The 24,536-nt window shown below is 46.8% G+C and overlaps 12 protein-coding genes across 12 annotated transcripts; 5 read left to right on the plus strand and 7 right to left on the minus strand.

Moving 5' to 3' along the window:
• Nucleotides 1-367: 367 nt before the first annotated feature.
• ACHE_11214A (uncharacterized protein) lies at nt 368-1,753 on the minus strand (the record flags this gene model as incomplete). Its single annotated transcript, XM_043275759.1, has 5 exons — nt 368-792; nt 854-896; nt 1,336-1,433; nt 1,484-1,662; nt 1,719-1,753. The coding sequence occupies 5 exons, from the start codon at nt 1,751-1,753 to the stop codon at nt 368-370; spliced, it is 780 nt and encodes a 259-aa protein (XP_043132334.1).
• Nucleotides 1,754-2,159: 406 nt separating this feature from the next.
• On the minus strand, nt 2,160-3,299 carry ACHE_11215A (uncharacterized protein; the record flags this gene model as incomplete). The annotated part of the gene is made up of 1 exon (XM_043275760.1): nt 2,160-3,299. The coding sequence occupies one exon, from the start codon at nt 3,297-3,299 to the stop codon at nt 2,160-2,162; it is 1,140 nt and encodes a 379-aa protein (XP_043132335.1).
• A 261-nt stretch (nt 3,300-3,560) lies between these two features.
• PHA2 (prephenate dehydratase PHA2) lies at nt 3,561-4,524 on the plus strand (the record flags this gene model as incomplete). Its single annotated transcript, XM_043275761.1, has 2 exons — nt 3,561-3,614; nt 3,691-4,524. The coding sequence occupies 2 exons, from the start codon at nt 3,561-3,563 to the stop codon at nt 4,522-4,524; spliced, it is 888 nt and encodes a 295-aa protein (XP_043132336.1).
• Nucleotides 4,525-5,187: 663 nt separating this feature from the next.
• SUP45 (translation termination factor eRF1) lies at nt 5,188-6,686 on the minus strand (the record flags this gene model as incomplete). The annotated part of the gene is made up of 3 exons (XM_043275762.1): nt 5,188-6,390; nt 6,453-6,502; nt 6,560-6,686. 3 exons carry the CDS (start codon nt 6,684-6,686, stop codon nt 5,188-5,190), a joined length of 1,380 nt encoding a protein of 459 aa, XP_043132337.1.
• Nucleotides 6,687-7,542: 856 nt separating this feature from the next.
• On the plus strand, nt 7,543-9,690 carry ACHE_11218S (putative transporter; the record flags this gene model as incomplete). The annotated part of the gene is made up of 6 exons (XM_043275763.1): nt 7,543-7,673; nt 7,739-8,685; nt 8,737-8,865; nt 8,945-9,042; nt 9,094-9,260; nt 9,309-9,690. 6 exons carry the CDS (start codon nt 7,543-7,545, stop codon nt 9,688-9,690), a joined length of 1,854 nt encoding a protein of 617 aa, XP_043132338.1.
• A 23-nt stretch (nt 9,691-9,713) lies between these two features.
• On the minus strand, nt 9,714-10,601 carry ACHE_11219A (25S rRNA (adenine2142-N1)-methyltransferase; the record flags this gene model as incomplete). Its single annotated transcript, XM_043275764.1, has 1 exon — nt 9,714-10,601. One exon carries the CDS (start codon nt 10,599-10,601, stop codon nt 9,714-9,716), a length of 888 nt encoding a protein of 295 aa, XP_043132339.1.
• Nucleotides 10,602-10,958: 357 nt separating this feature from the next.
• On the plus strand, nt 10,959-11,904 carry RPL25 (60S ribosomal protein uL23; the record flags this gene model as incomplete). The annotated part of the gene is made up of 3 exons (XM_043275766.1): nt 10,959-10,986; nt 11,298-11,359; nt 11,449-11,904. 3 exons carry the CDS (start codon nt 10,959-10,961, stop codon nt 11,902-11,904), a joined length of 546 nt encoding a protein of 181 aa, XP_043132340.1.
• A 428-nt stretch (nt 11,905-12,332) lies between these two features.
• Nucleotides 12,333-12,746, minus strand: TIM8 (Tim10/DDP family zinc finger protein; the record flags this gene model as incomplete). Its single annotated transcript, XM_043275767.1, has 2 exons — nt 12,333-12,499; nt 12,641-12,746. 2 exons carry the CDS (start codon nt 12,744-12,746, stop codon nt 12,333-12,335), a joined length of 273 nt encoding a protein of 90 aa, XP_043132341.1.
• Nucleotides 12,747-13,111: 365 nt separating this feature from the next.
• On the plus strand, nt 13,112-13,708 carry CWF14 (BUD31 family protein; the record flags this gene model as incomplete). Its single annotated transcript, XM_043275768.1, has 3 exons — nt 13,112-13,283; nt 13,353-13,483; nt 13,565-13,708. 3 exons carry the CDS (start codon nt 13,112-13,114, stop codon nt 13,706-13,708), a joined length of 447 nt encoding a protein of 148 aa, XP_043132342.1.
• A 744-nt stretch (nt 13,709-14,452) lies between these two features.
• Nucleotides 14,453-16,651, minus strand: ACHE_11223A (uncharacterized protein; the record flags this gene model as incomplete). The annotated part of the gene is made up of 1 exon (XM_043275769.1): nt 14,453-16,651. The coding sequence occupies one exon, from the start codon at nt 16,649-16,651 to the stop codon at nt 14,453-14,455; it is 2,199 nt and encodes a 732-aa protein (XP_043132343.1).
• Nucleotides 16,652-18,836: 2,185 nt separating this feature from the next.
• On the minus strand, nt 18,837-20,643 carry HOM3 (aspartate kinase; the record flags this gene model as incomplete). The annotated part of the gene is made up of 3 exons (XM_043275770.1): nt 18,837-20,259; nt 20,342-20,422; nt 20,498-20,643. 3 exons carry the CDS (start codon nt 20,641-20,643, stop codon nt 18,837-18,839), a joined length of 1,650 nt encoding a protein of 549 aa, XP_043132344.1.
• A 2,257-nt stretch (nt 20,644-22,900) lies between these two features.
• ACHE_11225S (C78 family peptidase) lies at nt 22,901-24,514 on the plus strand (the record flags this gene model as incomplete). The annotated part of the gene is made up of 5 exons (XM_043275771.1): nt 22,901-23,398; nt 23,464-23,931; nt 23,987-24,018; nt 24,071-24,225; nt 24,306-24,514. The coding sequence occupies 5 exons, from the start codon at nt 22,901-22,903 to the stop codon at nt 24,512-24,514; spliced, it is 1,362 nt and encodes a 453-aa protein (XP_043132345.1).
• Between the last annotated feature and the right edge of the window lie 22 nt (nt 24,515-24,536).

The raw sequence follows: 24,536 nt of genomic DNA on the forward strand, positions 1-24,536 counted from the left end.
GGTTGCGCGCTTTGAGAAAAAGGAACGCTGGGTGGAAGAAAAAAACTGCACCTGCTGGACCGACGCTAGCGAGAGAAAAGAAGGTTGGCAAATTTTCCATCCAGTCGAAGTGCGGCGAGAGCTCCAGTAGCCCGAAACGGTTTAGTGCATGACTCCACTGCTGGAACAAGTCACGTGATGACTATCGCTGAAAATAGTTGAAGGACCAATACTCATAGCTTTTCGAAGTATTACTCTGTATTACTGGTTCAGATCTCAATAACTAACTGCTGTAGTACTAGTACTCCATACTGAAGGCCTCAAACCCAGCGACTGATAATGACCACACCGTCACAATTCGGTCTTGTTTAGGAATGCCTCCAGTCCCTTAACCACCGCCCAATCTCCTCCCCGGCCCCCTTCCACCCCAGGAGTTCTGAGAGGATGAGGTCCAACCTCTCCGAACTTCAGACGCTGGGGATGCCGGAGTTTGTCCTGTTGGTCGGTAGGCTGTTCCATAGGCTCGATACCCTTCACGCGACGATTTGATGAAAAACCTCCTAATGAAGCCTGGGGTCATAATGTAGTTTTTGCCGCCGCCAAATGCAGGGTAGATACGCGTAAGGAATTCGTACATGTGGGCAGCGACGATTCCCATACTCTCTAGTAGCGCGGCAGGCCAACCCAAACGGACCATGGTAATCACAAGCATGGCCCAAGGGAGAAACTCGACGGGTATCTCGAAGAAATAGAACCTGGTTTTGATACCCTTGTTATGCTGGGCATATGTGTAAACGAAGGCCAGGATTAATGCTATTAGGCATTAGCATTGGGGACAGCATTTTATATCTTGGGTGCTGCAGCGAGAGCTCACCGGAGGTAAAAATTCCACCTTCCAAGTAGCAGCCTGCGGTGAGCTTCAGCTTGTCAGCATGGGAGAATCATTTTATTGCTACTTCAATAACGAGAAACCGGGAAATGAATATGAGAACCAATGCTATTGAGAGGATAAGAAGCATATATAAGAATCGTAATGAAGAAATGTAGGGCACCATAACCACCAGCGTGAACTTTATTTTATCACGCTGGCTATCTCAGAGGTATTCCCACCATTCCCACACCGCGTACAACCCGAAAAGGATTGCGAATGAAGTGGGTGTACGAAATGCAGGGGTGATCTTCCTCGGTTCCAGGAACCGCTTCAGCTAGTTTTCGGCTGGGCGGGCAGATAATCCGAGGTTTTAAAAAAAAAAAGGAAGAAAAAAGACGATGTCTCGTCCGACACGCAAGAGATGAAAAGTATTGGCCAAATCCTATGCAATTACGCATTTGGATCGGATGGGCTCTGTGACTTACCAAAATGACTGTAGCTACGAAGAACAGATAGGTGAAGAAGTCACCAGGGCCGTTGAGCCGCGGCGAGTTCGTCTCCAAGGCGCTGCCATAGGTAAACACTACCGTTGGGTTAGCATGGCAGTGAGCCTGGGCCTTCACGAAGTCGTACTGAAGTAAAGATCAAAGATAAAATCGAGCTTGGAGCCGGTCAGTAGAAATGACGACCCTAGCCGCCAAATTTCCGGCGGAAACTTGAACACAAGTCTGGTAAAATATGGAACATAATAAGGATTGTGTAGGCCACCATATACTAGAAGTGACTGGACAAAAGTAAATGCAGTTATGGTCCTGTAGTCAAAAGTTAGTAAGATCGACCATCGGATGGTGATAGGCAAAGCTCGTACCTAGTGACAGGTGGAGCAGACCAGAACTGGTCCATTGTTAATAGATAGTAAATGGTTCGGTCAAGTGCTCAATTGTAGATTGAGAAATCTGCAGTTGCACATCACACTGTAGGTTCTCAGTTGGGTCGAAGAAATTTTTTGGTGAGGAGAGGAAGAAAGAGAAAATGAAAGCTTTCGAACGAAATAAAAACGTGTGCTCGCTAGCTTCTCCGCTTAGAGTTTTTCCGCTTCCGCCCCATTGGCAGTATGATGCCGCCTTACATAAAACAGTAGTGCATAGGTTAACTATATTTGACTAATGGCTGCTCCTATCAAGGGGAACAGCCGCGGATGCACTGTCGTAAGATATCTACTGTTCAAACAAGGACTATATACCATCTATGTCACGGATTGACTTCGAAAAAAATTCATCTCGTTCCCATAGTCCTTCAATATCCTCATCTATACAGCTCCTGTTTGCACGGTGCCTCGCACGGCAAGACCTCCTTGAGAACCTTCAATCCACACGTCCCATGCACCAGTCCTTCTGCCAATCTTCGGCTTACCGCAGACTGTCAACTCCTCGTCAACGTAAAGTGGAGCCAAGTTTCTATATTCAATATCCTTTATGAAATGCCGGGATTGTAGATGCCCTTGCATGGCCGTAAGCAGCAAGGTCAGAGTCAAAGGACCATGTACAAGAAGGTTCCGGTAACCTTCGATTTGTTGGGTGTAAGTTTTGTCGAGATGAATCAAATGGGCATTAAATGTGAGAGCCGAAAACCGAAAGAGCAAGGACTTGTTTGGTCTTATTTTTTGACAAAATTCGGCATCTGAGGGAGCTTTGGACAGAAGCAGGAGAGTCAGTATCATCCTATTCCCATAACACGAATCGAAGCGAAGCGCACATTTAATGTTCCTCTTATTTTCCTCAAAATTCTTTTTTTCTTTTTCGAGCTGTTCCTGAGTCTTTTCACGCATAAAGATCAAATTCCGAGTCTCAATGACCGAGGCCTGTCCGTTTTCTTCCTCGTTCTCTGTCCATATTCTCTCTCTTATTTTGTGCTCCTCCTCCCGTTCTTTCACGACGCCCATCCTCCTTTCGATGCTGACCACAATCTTCTCCTCTCCTTCTAGGCCTTTGACCGTCACGCCACGAATCGTTTCCAGGCATACAGCTCTACTGCCATCTAGAAGCGGGCCACTCAGCGTCGGAAACCTTACTTTCCCGCCCGCCCATAGACGCCTGTTGAATGGGGCTCCGGGGCTATGTAAGATATCAGTACCATCAGGTAGTACCTGGGAAAGTGTAACTTGAGGAGGAAAATAGACCAAGTGATGGCCTGGTGCCATATGACGCGTGGTCTCAATTGAGGGAAGAGTCCTGCTCTCCAGCGCAAATGGCTGTTGATTTGGGAACAGATCAGTTAATGTCAGATTTAGTAAATGAGACGGCTGGGGATATAGGTAATCATAGAATAGAGGAAGCTTCCGTGTTGTCAATTCCCGGTTTAGGCGTTCAGAGAGTGAGGAGCATGAGCGCGATGAGGCTGCTGTGACTCCTTGTCTCAAGCGCAAGCATTGCAATGCATCCCTTTTCATTGGCGAGAAATTGTCTTAGCCTAGCAACGAATCAAAGATAAAATAAGTTGAAGATAACAAAAGTTCAAAGTTCTGTTCTGCCGATGTTGCGGAGTCGGTTCTCCGTAGTTTGACCTGTTTGTCCGAAGTCGGGGAACTGAATAGGATTTCGCTATGTTCTCTTGCAGTGAAATCTCAAATTAAACAAAGCAACAAGGAGCTAGTGCTGGAAGAGGCTTATCCTGGACGATCCGAATTCAGCTGTGCAAGCATCAGGTCCCGATGGAGCCCTTTAAGGTCTCATTTCTGGGCCCGAAAGCGTCCTTCTCCCACCAGGTATACACGGATCAATTACCCCTCATTGGCCTGCGAAGGACGCACAAGCGCTAATCATTATGGAATATTGTCACAGGCCGCTGTAGAGGCATTTGGAGCTTCGGCGCAATTGACTCCGTGCTTGTCGTTTGCAGACGCCTTCGCGGCAGTCCAACAAGGACAGTTGGACTATGCAATAATCCCTGTCGAAAACTCGAGTAACGGATCCGTCGTGCAGACCCTCGATCTTCTAGCAGACCGAAATGAAATCTACGGCGATGTCGAAGTATGCGCGGAACATTACCTGACAGTCCATCATTGCTTCATGGTTCGAAAGGGCGTATCATCAAACTACAGCTCGATAACCAAGCTATATACACATCCGCAGGCCTGGGGGCAATGCGAAGCTTTCCTCAGCAAGAACTTCAAAGGGGTTGAGCGACAAGACGTCTCTTCAACTTCGAAAGCCGCTGAAATTGTTTCGAAGGAGACCACAGAACGCAGTGGCGCCATCGCCAGCCGCTTTGCGGCGGAGTACCATGGCGTGGATGTCCTTGAAGAGAACATTGAGGATAGAGCTGATAACACAACACGTTTCTTAATATTGAGGAATGTGCATTCGGAGCGCTCAACCCGACTGAATTTCGGGCCTACGTCGACTGCTTTGAAGACTCTGATTTTGTTCACAGTCAACCATGATTCACCCGGGGCGCTGGCAGACGCCTTGTCAGTTTTCAAAGACCATGGACTGAACTTAACGAGCATAAACACGCGTCCGAGCCAAAGGCGAGCTTGGCAATATGTGTTTTTTGTGGAGTGTGCTAGAGTTCCTACACCGCAGAACCAAGAAGCTGTCACTAGAGTTCTACAAAGCCTGCCGCAGGTGACTGAGAGTTGCAAATATCTGGGAACTTGGAAAGATGAATTCTGACCCATTTGTTCACATATAATTGTTATGTATATATACGTACAAAGAGTCGCTATTTTGGATGAGTTCGAACAAATACAAGTCTTTGGACTGCAGAGACGTAAACCGGTCCGGTTTAGCTATAAGGATTGCGGGCGAGACTACTTCAAGCGATATATAGAGATTGCAGTGACATTGATCTATACTGTATAGAAAGCACGATCATACACTGAATTTAGATTGCGACAAAAGAGTGTGTATAGAAAAAAGATTGAACGGCAGAAGCAATTCCAGAACAAACAACAATCTCAACTTGTTTAGCTCAGTGTCATAAGCTCGACAAATTTCTGGCAAGTGACTGTGGATTATATGCAACGAAGCGAACATTCCATCGCATAAACACATCGTGTTAACCTTAGGTTTCCACAGTGACTGTGCTACGGAGCTTGGATGGCCCTATTATAATGACATATTAGTTCACTATATGGACTATTATCAGCAGATAAGAAAATACACACCTCTGAGCAGCTTCGCAGAGCTTGGACCAGGCCTCATCAAGGTTTCTACCTTCGAAGCCATGGGATCTCCATGAGAGCCGCCTTCATGATTCACGGGGCGAGCCGTCAAAAGATCCATTTCTGGAACTTCTGGCCTTTCATCCTCGCTCACTGCGAGGTTGCTAAACCGTCAATCTACACCGAGGATACGGATTAGCAAACATATAGATCTTAACAGTTTTTTCATGATTGAAAGCATACCGTCATAGAACTCATCCTCGTCGTCATAGTCGGCAAGTTGTTCAAAGTTGACCTTGTATCGCAAAAGGCCACCGATACCACCGAATCCCTTGACGAACTGGTTGCCTTCACTGGACCGGTCGGAAACAAACTCCAGAGTAGCACCGAAGTCTTTGTAGGCCTCGGCAAGCCACTCAAGGAACGGACCTTGATCGACGACCTCCATCTCTTGGCCGGTTTCTTTGTCCATAAACAGTTCCCGTTGGTTCTCCTCTTGATACTTGTTGGTGTGAATGGTGACCTCAGAGCCGCTCGCATCCTTCAAAACCCATCGGGTCAAGTCCAGGTTCTCATAAACGATGAGAACTTCCACAGCACCAAGCTCCAGGGCCTTGAGAGTATCATCGATACCATAACAGATCTTTCCAGTATCTTGACTGATTTCTTCGAAATATTTGCCAATGAGTTTCTTTTCCTGAACGAACTTGACGTTGCTCAGAGTCTCGGAAGAAAGTTCGATAGCCTGGTTGAACCCGTTTTCACCTCCATAAGAGACGTCGACAACCTTGACAACCTTAGACTGCAACCGCCCATCGAACAAATCGGACTGGTTCAAGTCATTCTTAAAATCGGCAGAACCAGCCAAAATCAAGCCTGCCACGTTGATCTTATTATCGGTGATGAAGTTCTGAACAGCCAATTCGGCAATCTTCCGCACGTAGTTGTGACGCTTTTCCTCGCGAAGACGAGCGAAACGGAGCGCAGACTGACCACCACGACCGTGCTTCTTGGGAAGGTCGACGCTCAACTTCTGGAGCACTTCTCTGGTGTTTCCACTGAGGGTACCGAAGAGAGAACCATTTCCGTCCATGACGATGAAACCGAACTTCTGGTCCGACTCGAGCAGCTCACTCAGAGCTTCGGTGTGGAATTTGTTGTCACAAAGATAGAGCGAAGTGTTGATGGGCTTGAATGGTTCGAAATCAATGTTAATTTTACGTTCTTTTCCTTCGGATGTAATGATTTCACCACAGTAGACGACCAAGCCGTTCGGAGGGACCTTGTTGTAAAGCTTGAGACGCTGCTGTGTGGACGTAATGGCCGAAAGCACAGAAAGACGGTTCACACGCGATTTGATGTTGGAAGCAGTACCCTACCGTTTCACAATTAGCCATTCTGTTCTTAACCAGAAAGCAACACAGGTAAGAAGCTTACAAACTCTTCAGCCAGCATCTTTGCCGCCCGGGACACTTGATCCTTGGGGGCTGTAACATAGTCGTTAGCGACGAAACATGCCATCCTCGAGGTTGTGGAAAACATACGGATAATCAGCGAAATCATTGAGGTTCCATTTCCTCTGGCGGCTTCAAGACGCTTGATGAGCTTCTTGACCTTCCAGATTTCAATGTTCTTCTCCGCGTCGTTCGCCTGAGCCTGAGCCGAGCTCATGATGGGCGAGGCGACCAAGAATATACGACCAGGGAAAAGAGGGTTGCAACCTGACTGTAGGTACTGGACGAAATCGTTAGATATAGAACACCAAGAAGCAGACAGCAAATGACGCGCAAAAGAAGTGAGTCAAGCGGTATACACATACACTGGAACTGGTCGGGTTTGCCGTCAGACGCTCCAGCGGGGTGTTTAGAGCAAATTTCACCGTGGGGTGGCAGTGATGCTAAAAATGAAAGATTGGAGGTCGCCTCCCGCGATGACATAAGCGTGTATCTTTGCGTATCATACAATACCTGTAATTAGGCACTGAGCAGCCTACATACTGATTACTCTGCTATTTCTCTAGAAAAGAGTTTAATCGCCTGGAAAGGTAGAAATGATTTATTTTTTGAGTCATTTACTGATTTGCTTTGGATCACTGACTGACTACACTGTATAAAATACCAGTAAGTCTTATGTATTAACTATGTCTGATGTGAGTTATGTACCTCTGGGGTACAAAGAAGTAGTTTAAGCAAGAGCGACCAATTAATACATTGATCAATCTACAGGCTCTGGACTCTGGGGACTCCATCTGATTCATCTACTATTGTAATCTAGAGCATTAATGTGTGGTGATCTAATGTTACCGTTCCTGAAGAAAAGCTTATCAGTACTGATCGGGGAACCTCATAACTTCTTCCTTTCGACATCAGAGCAGTTCCTCATTCTCATTCTCTTTTTATTTCATTTTATGCTTTCCCCTCCTTTTCTCTTTTCTTCTTTCTTTTCTCAGCATCTATTCTACCGACAATCTTGTGCTGTCTCAGATTGGTAGTCGGCATCTTGATACCGAATACCGGTTCTAAATACTATGCAGGACCCTTTAACGACAATTGATACCGAACAGCAAGCCGCAGAGCCGTTAGGTTCGAACCCATTGCTTGAATCGGATAGCTATAGTCGCTCCCAGTCATCATTGTCCGAGAATGATGACCTTCCAAGGTACATGCTGTTCGGATGGTTCCAAATTGGTCATTGAAAGAAGATCCAACGCTGACTGGGTCCAGTTCATTCTCTGCTCGTCTTAGACAGGCAGGTGGCGTAAATAGCATCGACAATTTTGCAAGATCATGGCAAAGAGCAGCATATTTTCCTGAAATCCTTCTACGGCGACACTCGTTCACGGCAACCGGGTCAGATGATGAATGGGCTACTATACAGAGTGAAGAGGCTGAATCGCAAGGTTCCCAACCATTTAGTCAATATGGTCCTACGCGCCCGCTTCTTCATTCTGACGTGGAAGAGGGAGATGAAAACTTGGGTCGTCCTGGCTTGGGGAGAGGTATTCCAGGCGCTGGAATTACCGGAACGTCTATGGATAGAAGCTTTGGAACTTCATACGGGACCATCTCTTCGCGAGTCAGTGATGCGACTCGGAGACATGCAATCCAGTTTCACAGAGAGCAACAAGCACAGGCAGCTACACCCGATGATAATGAACGAGACCAGCTACTCGTCAAGCAAGTACAACACGAAGACGGGATTAGGGAGAATCTCGTCGTCGGCCAATCGACTGTACCGCAAACCATTTTCAATTCGGTTAATGTCTTGATAGGTGTCGGTTTATTGAGTCTGCCTCTGGCGATGAAGCAGGCTGGATGGCTCCTGGGATTGTTGTTCCTCACTTTTGCTGCAGTGACTACATCCTATACTGCTAAAATCCTCGCTAAATGTCTAGATGTGGATCGGAGTCTCGTCACGTATGCCGATTTGGCATACATCAGTTTCGGACATCGTGCACGGTTGGTGATTAGTCTTTTGTTCTGCTTAGAACTCATAGGGGCTTGTGTTGCCTTGATAGTGCTTTTTGCGGACAGCCTTCATGTCCTACTACCGGAGCTTAGCATTCTTCAATGGAAGATTATATGTGGATTTATGCTTCTTCCGCTCAATTTTGTACCTTTACGGCTCCTGAGCGTGACGAGTATCCTGGGCATATTGTCTTGCACGTCAAGTATGTTTGACTTCCTTAATTGGGGTTTGTGATGGGCTAACATCTATCAAGTCGTGATCATAATCTTCATCGATGGCTTGATCAAACCGGACGCTCCGGGTTCGCTTCGTCAACCTGCCAGAACGACCTTGTTCCCTGACAATTGGGCTACTATTCCTCTAAGCTTTGGTTTGATCATGTGTAAGTTACTCTGAACCTCCCCCTTTTTGATTTCTACTCCACTGCTAGGGAGTCCATTAGTTTACTGACGATTATCAAGCACCCTGGGGTGGGCATGGAGTCTTCCCTAATATATACAGGGATATGAGACACCCCCGGAAGTATGGCAAAAGCCTCTGGGTAACCTACATATTTACGGTAAGGCAATCAAGGGTTGTTTCGACTTGTTGGTTTTATTAACTGCATTAGTACTCTCTTGATTGCGCAATGGCAGTTGTGGGTTGGATGATGTTTGGGGGTGCAATCTTGGATGAGGTCACGGCCAATGTGCTCATGATAGATCAATATCCACGAGCCCTCTCCCTTTGCATCATAGTGTTCATTGCAATCATTCCAATCACCAAAGTGCCTTTGAAGTGAGTCACCCTTCTGTTTAGGTTGATTGCAATACTAACAGCGTATAGCTGCCGGCCTCTGGTTGCAACGGTCGAAGTGCTGTGCGGGCTCGGGCTACGCCCTGGTATGAATTCAGATGACCAGAAGGGGCTGCAAGGAATTGTCCGCCGGTTTTCAACAGGTATAATTCGTATACTCGTTGTGGTTGTTATTGTGCTCATGGCAATCGTCTTTCCCTCTTTTGATCGAATCATGGCACTAATGGGGTCCGCTTTGTGCTTCACGATTTGCATCATATTGCCCCTCGCGTTCTATCTGAAGATCTTTGGGAGAGAAATGAGTTCTAGTGAACGCACTTTGGACTGGATTCTTCTCATCATATCCTCGATTCTAGCCACTGTCGGGACCGTTTGGGCGTTTTTACCGCAAGAGCTTATTACTGCGAAATAAATTATCATTGTCAGCGGTCGTTATTATTTCATGCCTAGCTTGTGATCGTCACGGAGGACAATGGCAAAATTGTTCCTCGTTTTGCCATCATTCAAAATCTCTTTCTTGAATAGCTTCGGCTTGTAATTCTGGCGATGTTCCCAAAGCTGAAATATCAGCTTAGAAGTTTGCTTGCACTGTATCATGACAAATCCCATGCTAGACAGCATCTCCCGCAGCCTGCTTTCGGTGAGATAACGCGAGTTTTTGACGCATGGAAGAGGCAAGACCAGAAATAAGCTAGGCGCAAAGGAGACAGGGCAGCCTGACGGTAATTGATTTGTGAGGAAGGTCACGCAACGCTTCAGCATTTCTCCTCTTCCTTCGGCACTTGGGACGTAGTTAAGTACCAAAGACAGGCTGATGAGGTGAAATCGATCGTCGTCGCTGCGAGGAAGAGGTCTCTCCATAAAATCTTGTTTCAATATTCCCGGTTCCTGAGAATTTAGATCTATCCTCGTGACATCGAGCGACTTTCTCATGGAACATGCATTTTTAGTACTGAGAGCCCCGATCTCGAGCACTCGAAGTCGAAAAGGCGTGTCTTTCAACAACGATAGTTGTGGGTCTATCCAATCAACCAAGACCTTGCTCGAATCTCCCCCGCGAGCTGATGACTGGCCCAGCTTGCTGGCGAGTTGGTAACTTTCCAAACCACCATTTTCTCGAATTTGCGCGTCAAGTTTGTCGACTAAAGCCTGATCGCCCGACTGTAAAGCTTGGGCCCGAGATTTGAGAAGACGATGATGGGAACGAATGAGGTTCCGAGTAGCTTTTGAGGACAAAGCTGCGGTTTTAGCTCTGGCTGTCGGCGGACGGGAGTGAGAAAGTAGCATAGGCTTTTTGTTCTTGGACTGTTTCTTCGAAGTCATATTGAAAATCGTCCTATTGTCGATATTTTTCTTCTTCTTCTTCTTCCTCTTCTTCTTTTTGTTAAGTTGGTATTTTGATTCTGCTATATAACATGCCTTTGCAATCGATGGCGGACTTCTCCTCCTGGCTTTAAAACTGAAGAAAAGAAAAATAACAAGGTTATTTTACTGCATGGCCCTATCATCCGCGCTCATCTCAAGCGCCGCAGTTAACCCGGTGAGTGCCAAGAGATCCGACTCAAGTCAGGTGACCCACACAGTAGCATACCATAGGGTTTTTTTCGGTTAAGCGAATGCACTCCAAATATTCGACATTCAACACTGCGACAACCACCACGACAGCGCCCGACGACAGCCATGGCCCCTAAGGCGGAAAACAAGCAAGGTAGGTTGGATTTTGCGAGTGGTTATCATTTTTCCATCCCAGATTGCAGAATTGTCGATTTGTTCGATCATGAGGGTGCGACGTTATGCGGTGATAACTCCCAAAAGGTGACAAGTTTGTTCCGTTCGCACACAGAATCCGAGTAAATCGCATGTTTTGGAAGGAGAACACGCTTGGTCTCTCGTTGATTACATCTGTGCCGTCTTTTTGCCGTCTACCTTATGATTCGAACAAAACGCAATTTCTTTCTATGAGGCACCATATAGGTTCTGAAGAGGGACGCTGACCAGCGTTTTCTTTCAATTTCACAGGCAAGACCAACCCCAGCAACAAGGCTGGCGCTGCCGCCAAGGCAGTTCTGAAGGGTGCAGGTGTACGTTGATTTCCCAATTATGCGAGAAGAATAGCTGTTTCGATATTGAATTGAAGAATTGGGAGTACTAAAGTCTGGCTGCTATACAGGCGCACAAGGCTCGCAAGATCCGCACCTCGACTACCTTCCACCGCCCCAAGACCCTTCAGCTCTCCCGGTCGCCCAAGTATCCCCGCAAGTCGGTCCCCCATGGCCCCCGTCTCGACTCGCACAAGGTCATCCTCTACCCCCTTAACACCGAGAGCGCCATGAAGAAGATCGAGGAAAACAACACCCTTGTCTTCATCGTCGACGTCAAGGCCAACAAGCGCCAGATCAAGCAGGCCCTCAAAAAGCTCTACGATGTTGAGACCGTCAAGGTTAACTCCCTCGTCAGGTATGAGGACTTCCGCTTTCCCGTTTTTGGCGAATATTGTGGGTTTTGCTCTGGGCATGTTTCTAACCATAATCTCTACAGACCCGATGGCTCGAAGAAGGTCTACGCGCGGTTAACCCCTGATGTTGATGCTCTGGACATTGCTGCTACCAAGCTTGCTATTGTCTAGAGGGATGGTTTCGTTTGGGTCTGGGTGATTTCCTTTTCGTTATGCGCGGTGGTTCAATAAAATATCAGTCAAGATTTAGTTGCCAAGGCTGCAATGACGGCTGAATGACCATTTAAAAGAACAAAGTATTTCAATTTCATGTCCTTAGTAACGATTTTATTGCATGTGACCTATTGTTTCAATACCGTAGTTTTTTGCCCAACAACTCTCTACGCCATGCTTATGAAGGAATAGGACGAGAATTTCAAGTGTGAATATATTTGTTAATACTTCATACAATAGTAGCGTGATATTTCTCTAGTTTTACAAGTTCCAGTCCTATACTGGATCGTTCATATAGTGGCAAATGTCCACCCACATCCCGATTTTCAACATGACAGGCAATAAAATTCATTAATGCTTCATACGACCAGCTAACACATCAGAATTTACTGTCCGCGAAGAGACTCCAAATGCTTCAAAACGGACAGGTTGGTGTCCATCCACCTTTCGACGCAGTTCTGTGCGCAGGCCTCTTCGGTCCGGTCCAAACGTCCCGAGGAGACCTTTCCGGTAATGCACTTCTTCCAGCAGACATCGGCGAGGTGGTGAACGGCTAAGAATTGCAATTAGCAAGTTGATCCAATAGACGTAATTTTTGTTCGAAGATGTGATAGCATCTACCAAGTAACCGAGACAGATACGATGCGAAGGGACTGGGTTCACCTGCTGCATATGGAAGCAGCGTTTCACTTACTCTGCTGGATGTTTGACTTCTGGGCCTCGTTGGTCAAGAACTGGTTCAATTCCTTCTTATCGGCATCACTGAGCTTGGAGAGGTCGAGCTGTGCCGTGGGGTCCATTTTGGGGCGGGTAAACGGGGTATGATAGATGTCTCAAATGCCAATCCGGTAGAGTTCGGTTAGATTAGACTCAGGTAAGGCAAGAATGCGTGAATTGGTACAGCTTCGGAATCGAGTGTTGCGTACTATGATTCAATCGGACCGAGCATCTACAAGTTCTATTCTCGAAAAGCTTAAGGGCGGTATGCGACGGCAGAAAGACCGGAGTAGTTTACTTTCAAGGCCGCTTGCTACTTTGCGTTATCAACTATCGATATCGAAAAGAACTATAGAATCAAGCCCTCCGAGCTTTCGTGTCCCTCTTTTTACCACGGATTTGCCATTTCTTGAACATCTGCGGTCTTCCTCCCCGCCCTAAATCAACCATGCCTCCGGTCCGTACATCGCGCAACCGCAAACCACCACCGGATGGCTTTGACGAAATAGAAGACACACTGCTCGAGTTCAGCAATAAGATGAAGGATGCTGAAAATGCGTCGCATGATGGGAAAAAGAAACATGAAATGCTATGGCCCATCTTTCAAATAAGCCATCAACGTGAGCCAGCGCCTCTTTCCTCTGCCCGCCAGCTTTATCCACTAACGTCTTTTCGTATCCTATAACTAGGTTCGAGATATATCTATGACCTCTATTATGAAAAACAAGCCATATCAAAGCAACTATATGAGTGGTTGCTGAAAAACAACTACGCCGATGCCAACCTTATCGCAAAGTGGAAGAAACAGGGCTACGAAAAAGTATGTCATCTCTGCCTTGGTCACTCTGATCTGTCATATTACTACAGTCCGTACAGTCTATCTAACAAGTCTATTTTACAGCTTTGTTGCCTTCGCTGCATCCAAACTAAGGAAACGAACTTCAATGCCACCTGTATCTGTCGAGTACCGAAAGCGCAGCTCAAGGAGGACCAAATGATCCAATGTGTCAGTTGCGGATGCCGAGGCTGTGCAAGTAGCGATTAGGATACTTAGAACAAAAGAAAAGGTAATACATACGTGTGCTTTATGACTACAGGGGCGCATCGCAATGTTCAAACGGGCTTACTTTGCATTTAGAAATAGGTTACGGTGGTCGGTTTGTCTTGTTTAAAAAACTGGCGTTTGGAGACAACTGAGAATTTCCGTGATTTCGATTCCCCAGCCCGTAAGTTGACACTCTGGGCATGGTATGTTTTAATCTAAAATGATACCCTTCTGGAATAAACGGTGTTCGTGCATATATGCTCGATGATCCGTAATAAAATTGCAATAGAGAATATATCATATGGTATATGAAGGAACTAAAATCTGCTAGTAGAAATGTGACAAAACAGGACTCAGCCAACCAGGACTATCAAGGCAATGCAAAAAAGAACAAAATATGGAATCAGGAAACAAAAAAAAAAAAAAGACATTACATGTTCGTGTACATCTTAACAAATATTGTCATAAGGTCATAGCAAGGTCATCCCAAACACGGTAGTTTTTCAAGTCAGAACCGACTCCAGATCTTACCTAAACCCAAGGAACTCCAGAAACAAACGCAAAAAAACCAGCCCAAAGTTCCCTGAACAAAACACCATGCCTTAAAGTCACAAAAGAATGAAATGTCAATGAAGTAGCAGTTATTGAACCAAGAAACCTGCATATCAGTACTTGGTTGATCCAATTAAGGATGGGAAAGAAAGAGCAACATCGTTCTTCAATATCCAGCTGACATGTCTTAACTCAAAACAACGAGGTGTTGCTCCGGGAAGTAAAGTTTGGTCTCGAAATGTGCGTTCTGGTTTTGGATGGCTCTTCTTTGCTGGCACCTCCTATTTTTTGGAAACCCTGTAAAAGATCGACGCCATCCACTTCTCCCGGGCTTTCATCGAAGAGATGGAATGAAAAGAAATCGTCGTGGGTGGCGTCAATGAAGCGCCCAGGATCTGGCATTTTGGACGGCGAATCAAACAAGCCTTTGGACTTCTGCGACGATAGGGATGATGCACCCATGCGACTGTTGACGCTCATAGAAGTGATATCAGCAAGGGCATTGCCGCCAGACCCTCCGCCCTCCAAGCGAGCACGCTTCGCAGAGCGCTTTTCTGGCGATCCGCGGGCTGGTGTGGAGATATTGTCCACTCCGGAATCGGCAAAAACATCGAAAGTGGAGTGGAAATTGTCGTTTGGTGTGAATGCTTCATCTTGGATGTTGAACGCTGGGCTCCATGGCAGGTCCTCATCCGTGAGGCCCAAGTGTTTTATGGGAGAATTGACCATTTGTTGGATCCTCCTGCGATGGTTCCGGAGGTTGGTATTGGGAGATACCGACGGTGGCGGCTTTGCAGGCTTCTTGAATTTAATCACAGGCGTGAGAGGAGGTGGCAGCATGCTCACATAGTCTCCACGGATGGGAGACGAGCCGGCAGCCACTCCGGAATCCTTGGTGCGACTAGAGTGATTTGGACTGATGTCATGAGATGAACTGCGAATCCGGGCAATCTCCTCCTCTGCACGACCGCGCTTGATACGAGGTGGCTCAATGTCCAGATCGGAGGTCAATATATGTCCAGTCTTGTTTGGCCGCATGGCTGACGACTCCAAAGATGAGAAATAGCCACTGTCGTTCATCGGGGCCGATTTACGTTTTTTCGACCGCGGGCCAGCTGCGGAAGACGCGGCGGTTTGAGATGGAGAAGGAGGGGTCCCTTGACGGGAGAAACGAGGCGGAGCAACCGGGGGGGATGAATGAATTGGTTGGGGGGGAGAGGACCGAGGTGGGTGAGTCCGCAGCGCTGTTGCATTGGTGCCCTCGTCACCTGTGTCGTCTTGAAGGGCTGGGTCAGAGGCAGGCAAAGTAGCATCCGAAGACAGGTCGACATTCTTCGAAGATACTTTCTGCGGTGGAGGGTAACTAGGGGGTGGCGGAACTACCCATGATGCCATGCTGGAGGAGTTCTGGGGTTGGCACGCCGACTCCCTTTGGGGGGCTGCAGGGAGAGGAAGACTGGACATGGTAGCGCGACGCAAGGGTTTGTCCTTGAGAAATTGCGCCTCCATTCCAGGTTCGATTGCCCAGTAATTTCCCTTTCCCGGGTCATCCTTGGGTCGTTCCTGTTTGATAAACGCCTTGTTCAAACTCAGATTGTGACGGATACTGTTCTGCCAACCCGGATCGCTGTTCTTGTAATAGGAAAAGGTATCCGAGATCCACTTGTAGATTTGCGCCAGAGTCAACCGCCGGTTAGTCGCTCGGAGAATCGACATTCCAATTAGCGTTGCGTAGCTATACGGGGGTTTCGTGCCATCATCTTCGATCGGCGGCATTTCTTCAGGCTCGGGTAAACGCAATGCCGAGGTATCTTCAGATTTCGGCGACTTCTTGATCAATCGTTCTTTCAGCGGCGCAGCTTCTAAAAGCGTCCTTCTCAAGGGGGCTTTGTTTCCATACGAGGGCTCGGGAAAATCCGCGAAATTATCATTAGGAAGATCATTGACGATTCGATTTTCGTTGGGCGAGGATCCCTCGGGGTTGACGCTGGAGAATGTAGTGAACAGGGCGGATTGTGGCATTGATGATATCGGTGCGGAGGACGAGGTGGGATGTGAGTTTGCGTTCAAGGGAGCCTTCTTGGTAGGAGAATCTGTAGTGAACATTGGTGGAGTTGGAGCAGTTATCGGGACGAAACCCAACTTGTCCTGACCGGAATGCGAGGTACCGGTCTCGCGCGACGAAGTTTTTGTTGGAGACGGCCTTTGGAATCCTGACGAGGGCGGATCCAAGATGTAATCTCGAGTTGTCGAGGAATTGTTCTCAATGGATTGTAGGGGCAGCAGTGAGGGTTCAAGACGACGAGGCTGTGACTTGCGAGGAAGTTCTTTATGAACAGGCAATGCTTCCGTAGAAGCTTGTGCAACCGACGCAGGGCGCGCCGAGGTCATGATCTTTCTCTATTCCTTTTGGAAAGAGTACCCAACGCGTCAAGGGAGGGTCACCAATTAAACAAGCGACAAAGTCTTGCTCTTTGGCCTTGGAGTGCGTATACAGCCAGAACTGCATCAAAAAGATGAGGACTGACCGCAGGCCACAAGGGTGTGTAGTAGCCTCTGGTGGTTATGGATCTGCAGAACAAGGTCGAGAATCGATTAGGCGACAAGGCGCTAACAAAAGTAGATCGAGATTGCAGCCCAAAGTGTTGGTAAAATAGCAGATAAGAAAAAAAGAAAAAAGAAAAAAAAGGTGTTGTTAAGAGACAAAGGACCCGCAATTGGCATTCAATGAAACGCGTGAGGCGTCTTCCAGCTGCAGGGCTTGGGGGAGGATGATGTAGGAAATTGCGCGCACCACGGCGATCTGGTTTGAAGCAAGCAGACAGGCAATAGGTTGATTAGGAATAAAAGATTGATAGAGATGGGGAAAAGGGTCACGACCAAAAAAAAAAAAAAAAAAAGAGGATAGGCGTAAGGACGGCTTGATGCTTGATACTAAATCGATTTTCGTCTGGCGAATCCGATCTTTTTTGCCCACTCGATTGCTTTCGCTCAGATCGCAACAAGCACGTTGGGCTGGCTCCAGTACAGGGTGGGGGAGAGAGAGGGCCACACAACGAAGAGGCAGGATAGAGTGGACTAGTATGGAGTACGGAGTATAATAATAATAAATGGTCGTCGTCGTCGACGTTATTAGAAGGAGAAAAGGAAATGGAAGGATACGATGATGGAGGTGGATGTCGCGACTTGGTATGTATGGTATGGTCATAACGCGTCCACGTCACGCGTCACTCTGGAGGGGTAAATGTCCGTCAACGCGTCGGTCTCGGGTGATTATTGGCTATGGGAACCGCTGGAATAGCCGCCTGTGACAATACCATACGGGACAATCACTGTTTGTCTCAGCCGCTGTGCCCCGTACTTTCCGGATATACTTTTTTTTTTTTAATTTAATAGGCATACTCCGGAGTAGGTTAGTATTCTTCAGGCTAGTAGTAATAGTCTGTTCCCAGTATGTACTCCGTACCGTACGGAGAGGAGTACAAGTATGCATTTCTCTCCCTTGCTCAAACTGTCTAGCTGTGAATCAATAGAATGTATTCTGCATTAATCCTTAAATGGATTCGATGGCTGGGATCCATCACACTGATCCATGGATGAGGCAGGCATACTTTATTGTCTTTAGTGTATAAAGGAACGTCCTCGAGTGTGGGTATCTGTATGTAGGTACCTGCATATTCCGGGAACCAATTCAACCTTACTCCGTACAGCACAGAGTACTACTCTAATATCAACTCAATCGAAGGGTTGGCTGGACCGGTCGGACTCGGGTCGATCCAGCCACGAGCAATATCGAAGAATGTGGTCTCTGTACCCTCTCGCCCCATGCCCACTACAGAGTACATCATAGTTAATGCTGCTAAGTTATGCTGCGGTAATGTCGCGTATGCCCTGGAATGGCTCCATATGGAAGGATCTTCTGGGGATCCTGTATTTCCACTTCACTTTGTACAAAGGGATGTGCACAATTTCTACCGAGTCGTACTCTCTCTGTACATTATACGGAGTACTATGTACCAGTGAACCTCATTCTTTCATTGTCTATATGCGCCGTATATGCTATATATCTCTCTCAATTTTGTAGCTCCGTAGTTCCGTCTTGACGGCTGTCAATCGAGAATGTTGATCGCCGGACACCTCTAATTCCCACCAACATAAACCTTGCATGCCAAAAACAAATCTAATTAACACAAGATCATTCAGAAGAGCGTACACCAAAACGCCACCCAGGACAAAGAGAAACGAGGGAAGGAACAAGGGGGTGCCAATTAGAAATCCCATCCGAACATCCAGATGAAAGGAATAGAAATCCGAAGGGGAAGACAAGGATGGTATGAAAGGACACTGGAATAGACAAGACAAGAAAGACCAACACTCGGAAGGAGCTGGGTGGGGGCGTTAAGTCTGTTGGATCGCCATCCTTTCAAAACGGCTGTCTTTTCTGCCCCTTTCCTTGTTTGTTCCTTCTTTCTTCTGTCATGATAACGAAGTGAAGGTTGATGAATATCCCAGCATATGTACTGAATGCAATAAAACAGGATGGTAGTAAGAATGGGAAAGAAGAAGCATATTACTTTTAATCCAAGAAAGTGAACATAGATGTATGGATAATGTTCAGAGCACGATCGGCGTCTCGTTCTTCAATAACACACGAGATGTTGATTTCGCTTGCACCTGAAAGAAAAAGGATCCAATTAGTTATCTTCCCTCGAGTATGAAAGAGAGATGAATAGGCCAAGATTGAGTTACCTTGCGAGATCATCTCAATATTAACATTATTATCCCCAAGAGTCGTGAACATACGTCCGGCAACCCCGATCATATTCTTCATCTGTTTCCCGACAAGGCTGAGGATTGCCATTCCCGGTATGATATCCACCGTTCCGTACTTCTGCAGGTCACCCAAAGCCCCTTTCAAATCTTCATCGATGATCTGAAACTCATCTCTTCCCACACCATTCAAAAGGGGCATCTCGGAATGGAGAGCCATCGACACGTGGACCTCGCTAGTCGAAATCAAGTCGATGGAGAGCCGCCAGCGGTCAAGCACAGAGAAGATACCAGCGAAAAACCCATGCGACAATGACCGCTTGTTCGAATGTACGTTAATAACAAGGATCTTATGCTTGATGGTCACGGCAGTCGGCCGCTTTGGCCGCTGCATCAAAGTAGGGCTTCGTGTACGGAACAGCCGCGGGTCATGCCCAGGAGTTGTCCGTTCGAGTTCGGCGGGCGAATCAGGGAAGATAACGGTGCCATTACCTTTCGGGTTCATGACATTTTTGATGCGAATGGGGATCTTCGCGCGAATAACTTGCTCCATGGTGAAAGGGTGAATCACTTCCGAGCCGTAGAATGTCAATTCAGCTGCTTCGGCAGGCGTGATCGCCGACAGAAGGCGAGCGGTGGGCACTTTTCGAGGGTCTGCGGTGAAGATGCCATCGACCTCCTTCCACACTTGCAACTCTTTCGCCTGGGTTCCAACAGCAACCAGAGCAGCGCAAAGATCCGTATAACCACGACCAATCTGATCAAGGAGACCTCCAGGAACGGTTCCGAAGAACCCTGTAATAACTGGTACCTTGCCCTCGCAATCCCTGATCTTCTTGCCGAATATGGTAGCGAGGTTGTTGTAAAAGTGTTGGTCGAGTCCCTGGCTTCCGATAGGGAAGTCAATGACATCGGCAAGGTCCACGTATTGCGAATCGACCCCCCGATCTTGAAGAAAGGCTGCCATAAGTCGGCAGCTCAATTTCTCTCCCGTGCTGATCACCTTGTCTACACAACGAGGACTGATTTCCCCCAGTGTCTGGGCAGCCTCCAGGAACTTGAGATCTCGTTCGCATTCGCCGTTTATGTCTCCGATCACTTTCGATTTAATCTCGGGATCCTTTAGTTGCTCTTCAGCCACATGGACATGTTCCAGTCGAACAGCGTCGACGAAAGAGATATAGTTTTGCGATTGAGCATTTTCTGCGTCCCGGGCAGCTCGTAGCAGACTGTCAAACAGTGTCGCATATCAATACAAAGTCCTAGCAATTGTGGTAGTGCTTCGAGCCGACATGTATGGATATGACTCACCGGTTAGTGGTACCCTCGGCTTTAGTAGAACTGCTTCTTGCAGAACAGACGACGGCCACGTTGTGTTCTGAAAGGCTCGGTCTAGATTAAAAGCGTTCCGTTAGCAAATTTGTCATAATAGTTCAAAAAGAAAAAAAGAGCAGTTGTAAAGCATACAATACAACTTGGTCAACGATGTTGAGCGCGAATTTTCCGACACTCGTGCCTCCGAATTTCTGCACCACCCAATTGCTCCTAGCCCTCACTGGGCTACCATTGGCCATAGACAGGGGATCCGAGTCGGACAAAAGTTGGTTTTCCATGCTGGTCAATTCTGAAATCGAAAGTTGGGAAGCATGTAACCAAGTATAAAGCCTTGGAGAGCATGGACCAGCGGGGCAATCTTTTTTTTTATGTGTCCCGGCGGGATTGCGAAAGCGGAGAATACCCGGCGATAACATCGGAGGTCCCTCGATCCCGGTTGCCAGAACGGATCGCCTAATCAAATAGATTTAAGTAATAGACAATAACCAATTCGCGAATGGAATGCTGCGACAAATACGTCCTTTTATGTCGGTCACAAAAGAGCCACAGTGGTCTCTTTTTCTCTCCTAAACATGTGGAATGCTTGAACGAGGTGAGTCATGTTGCTACCTTGAGCTGAACTTCTATGCTAACATGGCTGCAAGTAGCATGGAGGACCTCAGCTGGTCGAATCTTTCAAAAGCCAAGAAAACCCTCGCGTCGGTTGAGCGAGTGGCTTGTGGTTTCTGTTAATTCTTTCGAACAAGATGCGACAGCTATATGAAGGCTCAGCTGTCTGTTACATCGACAGCAGCTGATCGCGTATACTGAACATACAACTTACTGGCCATCTCCTTGAATGTTCTCAATACTATCAAAAATCAATCTAAAATCAAAGACGAAATCCAACAAACAGGAGAACATTTGTTGTTGGCATAAAAAAAATGAAATAGGGGGTCCCCAAGTACCTGTTTGTTTCGGTGAACTGCTTTTGCCCAGTTCAAGTTTCCTTCTTGCAGCGGCAGCATGCACCATTTGCGCCATTCAGCAACTCACTTTTGCTTTTTGATACGGTGTAGTCGCTGTACGCACTATGAACGCTCGGCTCATCTCACAACGGGACAAGATGATGTCTGTCCAGGAAATGCTGTGTTAAACACCCGTGTTTGTAGCGATCAGATTACGGTGAATTATGTTAACCGATCCCTTCGCTATGCCATTTTTACTTTTGTATACGGCTGAGAAAAGGGTCGGAAATGGTATGTTATGGCGCACCTAAGACCACGTATACTATGACCTACGCCAGACGCTAGATGTCAGTCACAGTCGTGTCACTCTTCCGAAGGAATCAAAGCAGGAATGCGCTGTGGCGCTGTGACACGTTGGAAAGACGCAATGACATAACTTAAGGCAACTAGGAGAACATCAACCTCTCCAGGATGGCGAACAGAATGAGAACTCTACTGGTTCATTGGAAAAGGATAACAAGGAAGCCAAGGTGACATTCGTTACGTTATAGAAGGTAGTCGAGGTGTCTTTGGACATGCAGATACCTCTTCTTCACTGACAACAAATCTGCGCATGAGGTCCCGCTTTATATGAGGACGAATAACGAGGGACAGCATATCCTTTCATCGATTCGAAGTGCCAATCCTGAGTCTTTACACTGGATGAGTTCATTATATATCCCATGCAAGGCTTATGGTCATACAAGAAGGGGTCGAGGCTCGTCACAGATTCCATCAAATATAAGGTAAACCTATGGCTGCAGGAGAAACTCACCGGCTTTGTCGAGAGAAGCCTCATTACATACTCTTAACGATACTCAGCGACAAAATCGACGCGACAGATGATATTACCAGCTACGTGGTAGATTTTCGGTCAGTTATTTACATTGACAAATATTGATATAGTGATTGCCGTCTCTTTGACTTCTTTGGGGGAACTTATTGTCAAAATTTCTATTCCGGATTCGTTGGATTCTACTTGGTGGTGTTCGAGTGTTTTCTTTGATATACAACCCGATTTCACTAGTTGATGTGTGCACCGGCTTCTTCAAATAAACAGTAACTTGGTGTTGAGGTTTTTAATTGTATCTGTAATGAATGGCCGCCGGAATGATTGGGCGGGGCAAGATTCGGTTTGTTCATCTGCCATTGAATGGAAAACATACAGGGCACAGGGTATTCCGTAGATAGTTGTATTGAAGCAATCATGGAGATGCTATAGAGAGAGCACACATGATAGTAGAGCGGCAATAGTAAAAACCGCTATACCATATGCAGTAATCCAGTATCGCCCGTACATCTCGCCTCTAAAAATTCATCGAATACTTTTCTTGACTCAGAGACGGGGGCATTAATACACAAATTTGGCTAGATTTAATATATTTTGACATAATATTCCATACAGCAGTTTTGCCTTGGTAGGATTTTTCATTTCCAGGATTTCTGCTAACTTTGCTAACTTGAAACCGACGAAAGGCAATAAAATACTGCTGCGAAATTTTGCAAACATATCGGGCATCTATTGTTAACACGAATTGCACATACGCTCATGGGCCATCAAGACGTGGACATTTCATCTTGCCCATTCTGTCCCTTTTTCGATACGGACTCCCACTTCGTTGTGGAGCATATTGAATTCTGTCACCCTGAAAATGGGATATCTGGCACTGAGTATGGTCAACTCACTATGCAACCACAAGACGCAGCGTTGGAATGCCAGCGGCCTTCAGTTTGGGACGAAACGGAATTTCAAACGGACAAATATGTCGACTGTCCGCATGGCTGTGGGGAAGTAGTCATGAATACTGAGCTGTCTACTCACTTGGACCTGCACTTTGCAGAAGAAGTTGCCCATGAAGATTCAGCATCGCCGCAATCAGGAGCACTCGTGGAAAAACCGGATGGCCACCGATTTGATGATTTCGATGATAGATACAGTGTCCAAGACAAGTATGCATTCCGGACGGAAGCAGGTAAAGCACATAATCCTCGTTCAAAGACTGCATACCACAAGACCACATCGGTCGGAAGCGTGAAAAGGCTTGGGGTGAGATTTTAATTTACATGCTTCTACATATATCCGGAGGCCACATTTTGCTTACTATAAGATAGCGGGCCGAATTAGGGCCTCATGCCAACGAAAAGCGGATGCCATCTTGGTTGTTGAAGATGCTGGAAAAAGGCCCGAAGATGACGCAGTCAAATCAAATATCTTCCGATGGCACACTTTCAAAACATGTGACGATTGAAAACGAGGCCAGTCATGTCATCCCGGTGCTAGCCAAGCTATGTGAACAAGACACGTCTGTCCAGCGTGCTTTTCTCTGTAGCCCTGACGTCCGTCATATCTTCAAGATGCCGCGGGAAGGTGGATTCTGTGGCTACAGGAACATACAAATGCTCATCTCTTATATCCAAGAAGCTAGGACCCCGGGGCATGAGCATTTTCAAAAAGGGTTGCCGACAATCCTGGAATTACAAGATATGATCGAAAACGCGTGGGACATTGGATTTAACAGCGTTGGTAGGGTTGAGACTGGAGGCATTCGTGGAACTAGGAAATACATAGGGACACCTGAGGTGAGACCCATCATTGTCAATGGTTCTTGGCATGCATATATCTAAATATCTGTAGGCTCAAGCCCTCTTTTCAAGCCTTGGGATACAGTGAGTGCTCCTTCTACAAGATATATAGGTATGCGGGCCTAACAAAAAACAGGTGCGAAGCCAATAGTCTCGCAGAGACGAAAGATATGCGTGCTCACGATGCTCTGTACATGGACGTTGCTGCGTACTTTCGACAAGCCTGCTCGTTAGGTATAAATGGTAAGGTGATTGTCACAGAGCTAGGCCCCATTTACTTCCAACACCAAGGTAGGGCTCCTGTTGTCTCTTATTACTCTGGTCTTGTGTGAGCTTAATTGGGTGGCATGGTCTAATATTGGAATGGCTAGGGCACTCATTGACCGTTGTTGGGTTCGAAATTCGAGATAATGGAACCGCAAACTTATTGGTATTTGATCCCATGTTCAGGACTTCTCAGGCGATCAAGCGCCTCGTAGGAACGAGTGCAAAAGTCCCTGACCCTGCACGACTTCTAAAGGCATATCGGCGAGGATCGGCTTACCTGCAAAAGTATAAGCTCTTTGAAACGTTGAAGTAAGTTCTTCTACTTTCCATTCTAG

The sequence above is a fragment of the Aspergillus chevalieri genome, chromosome 1 (assembly GCF_016861735.1).
Source record: "Aspergillus chevalieri M1 DNA, chromosome 1, nearly complete sequence".
Lineage (NCBI taxonomy): Eukaryota > Fungi > Ascomycota > Eurotiomycetes > Eurotiales > Aspergillaceae > Aspergillus > Aspergillus chevalieri.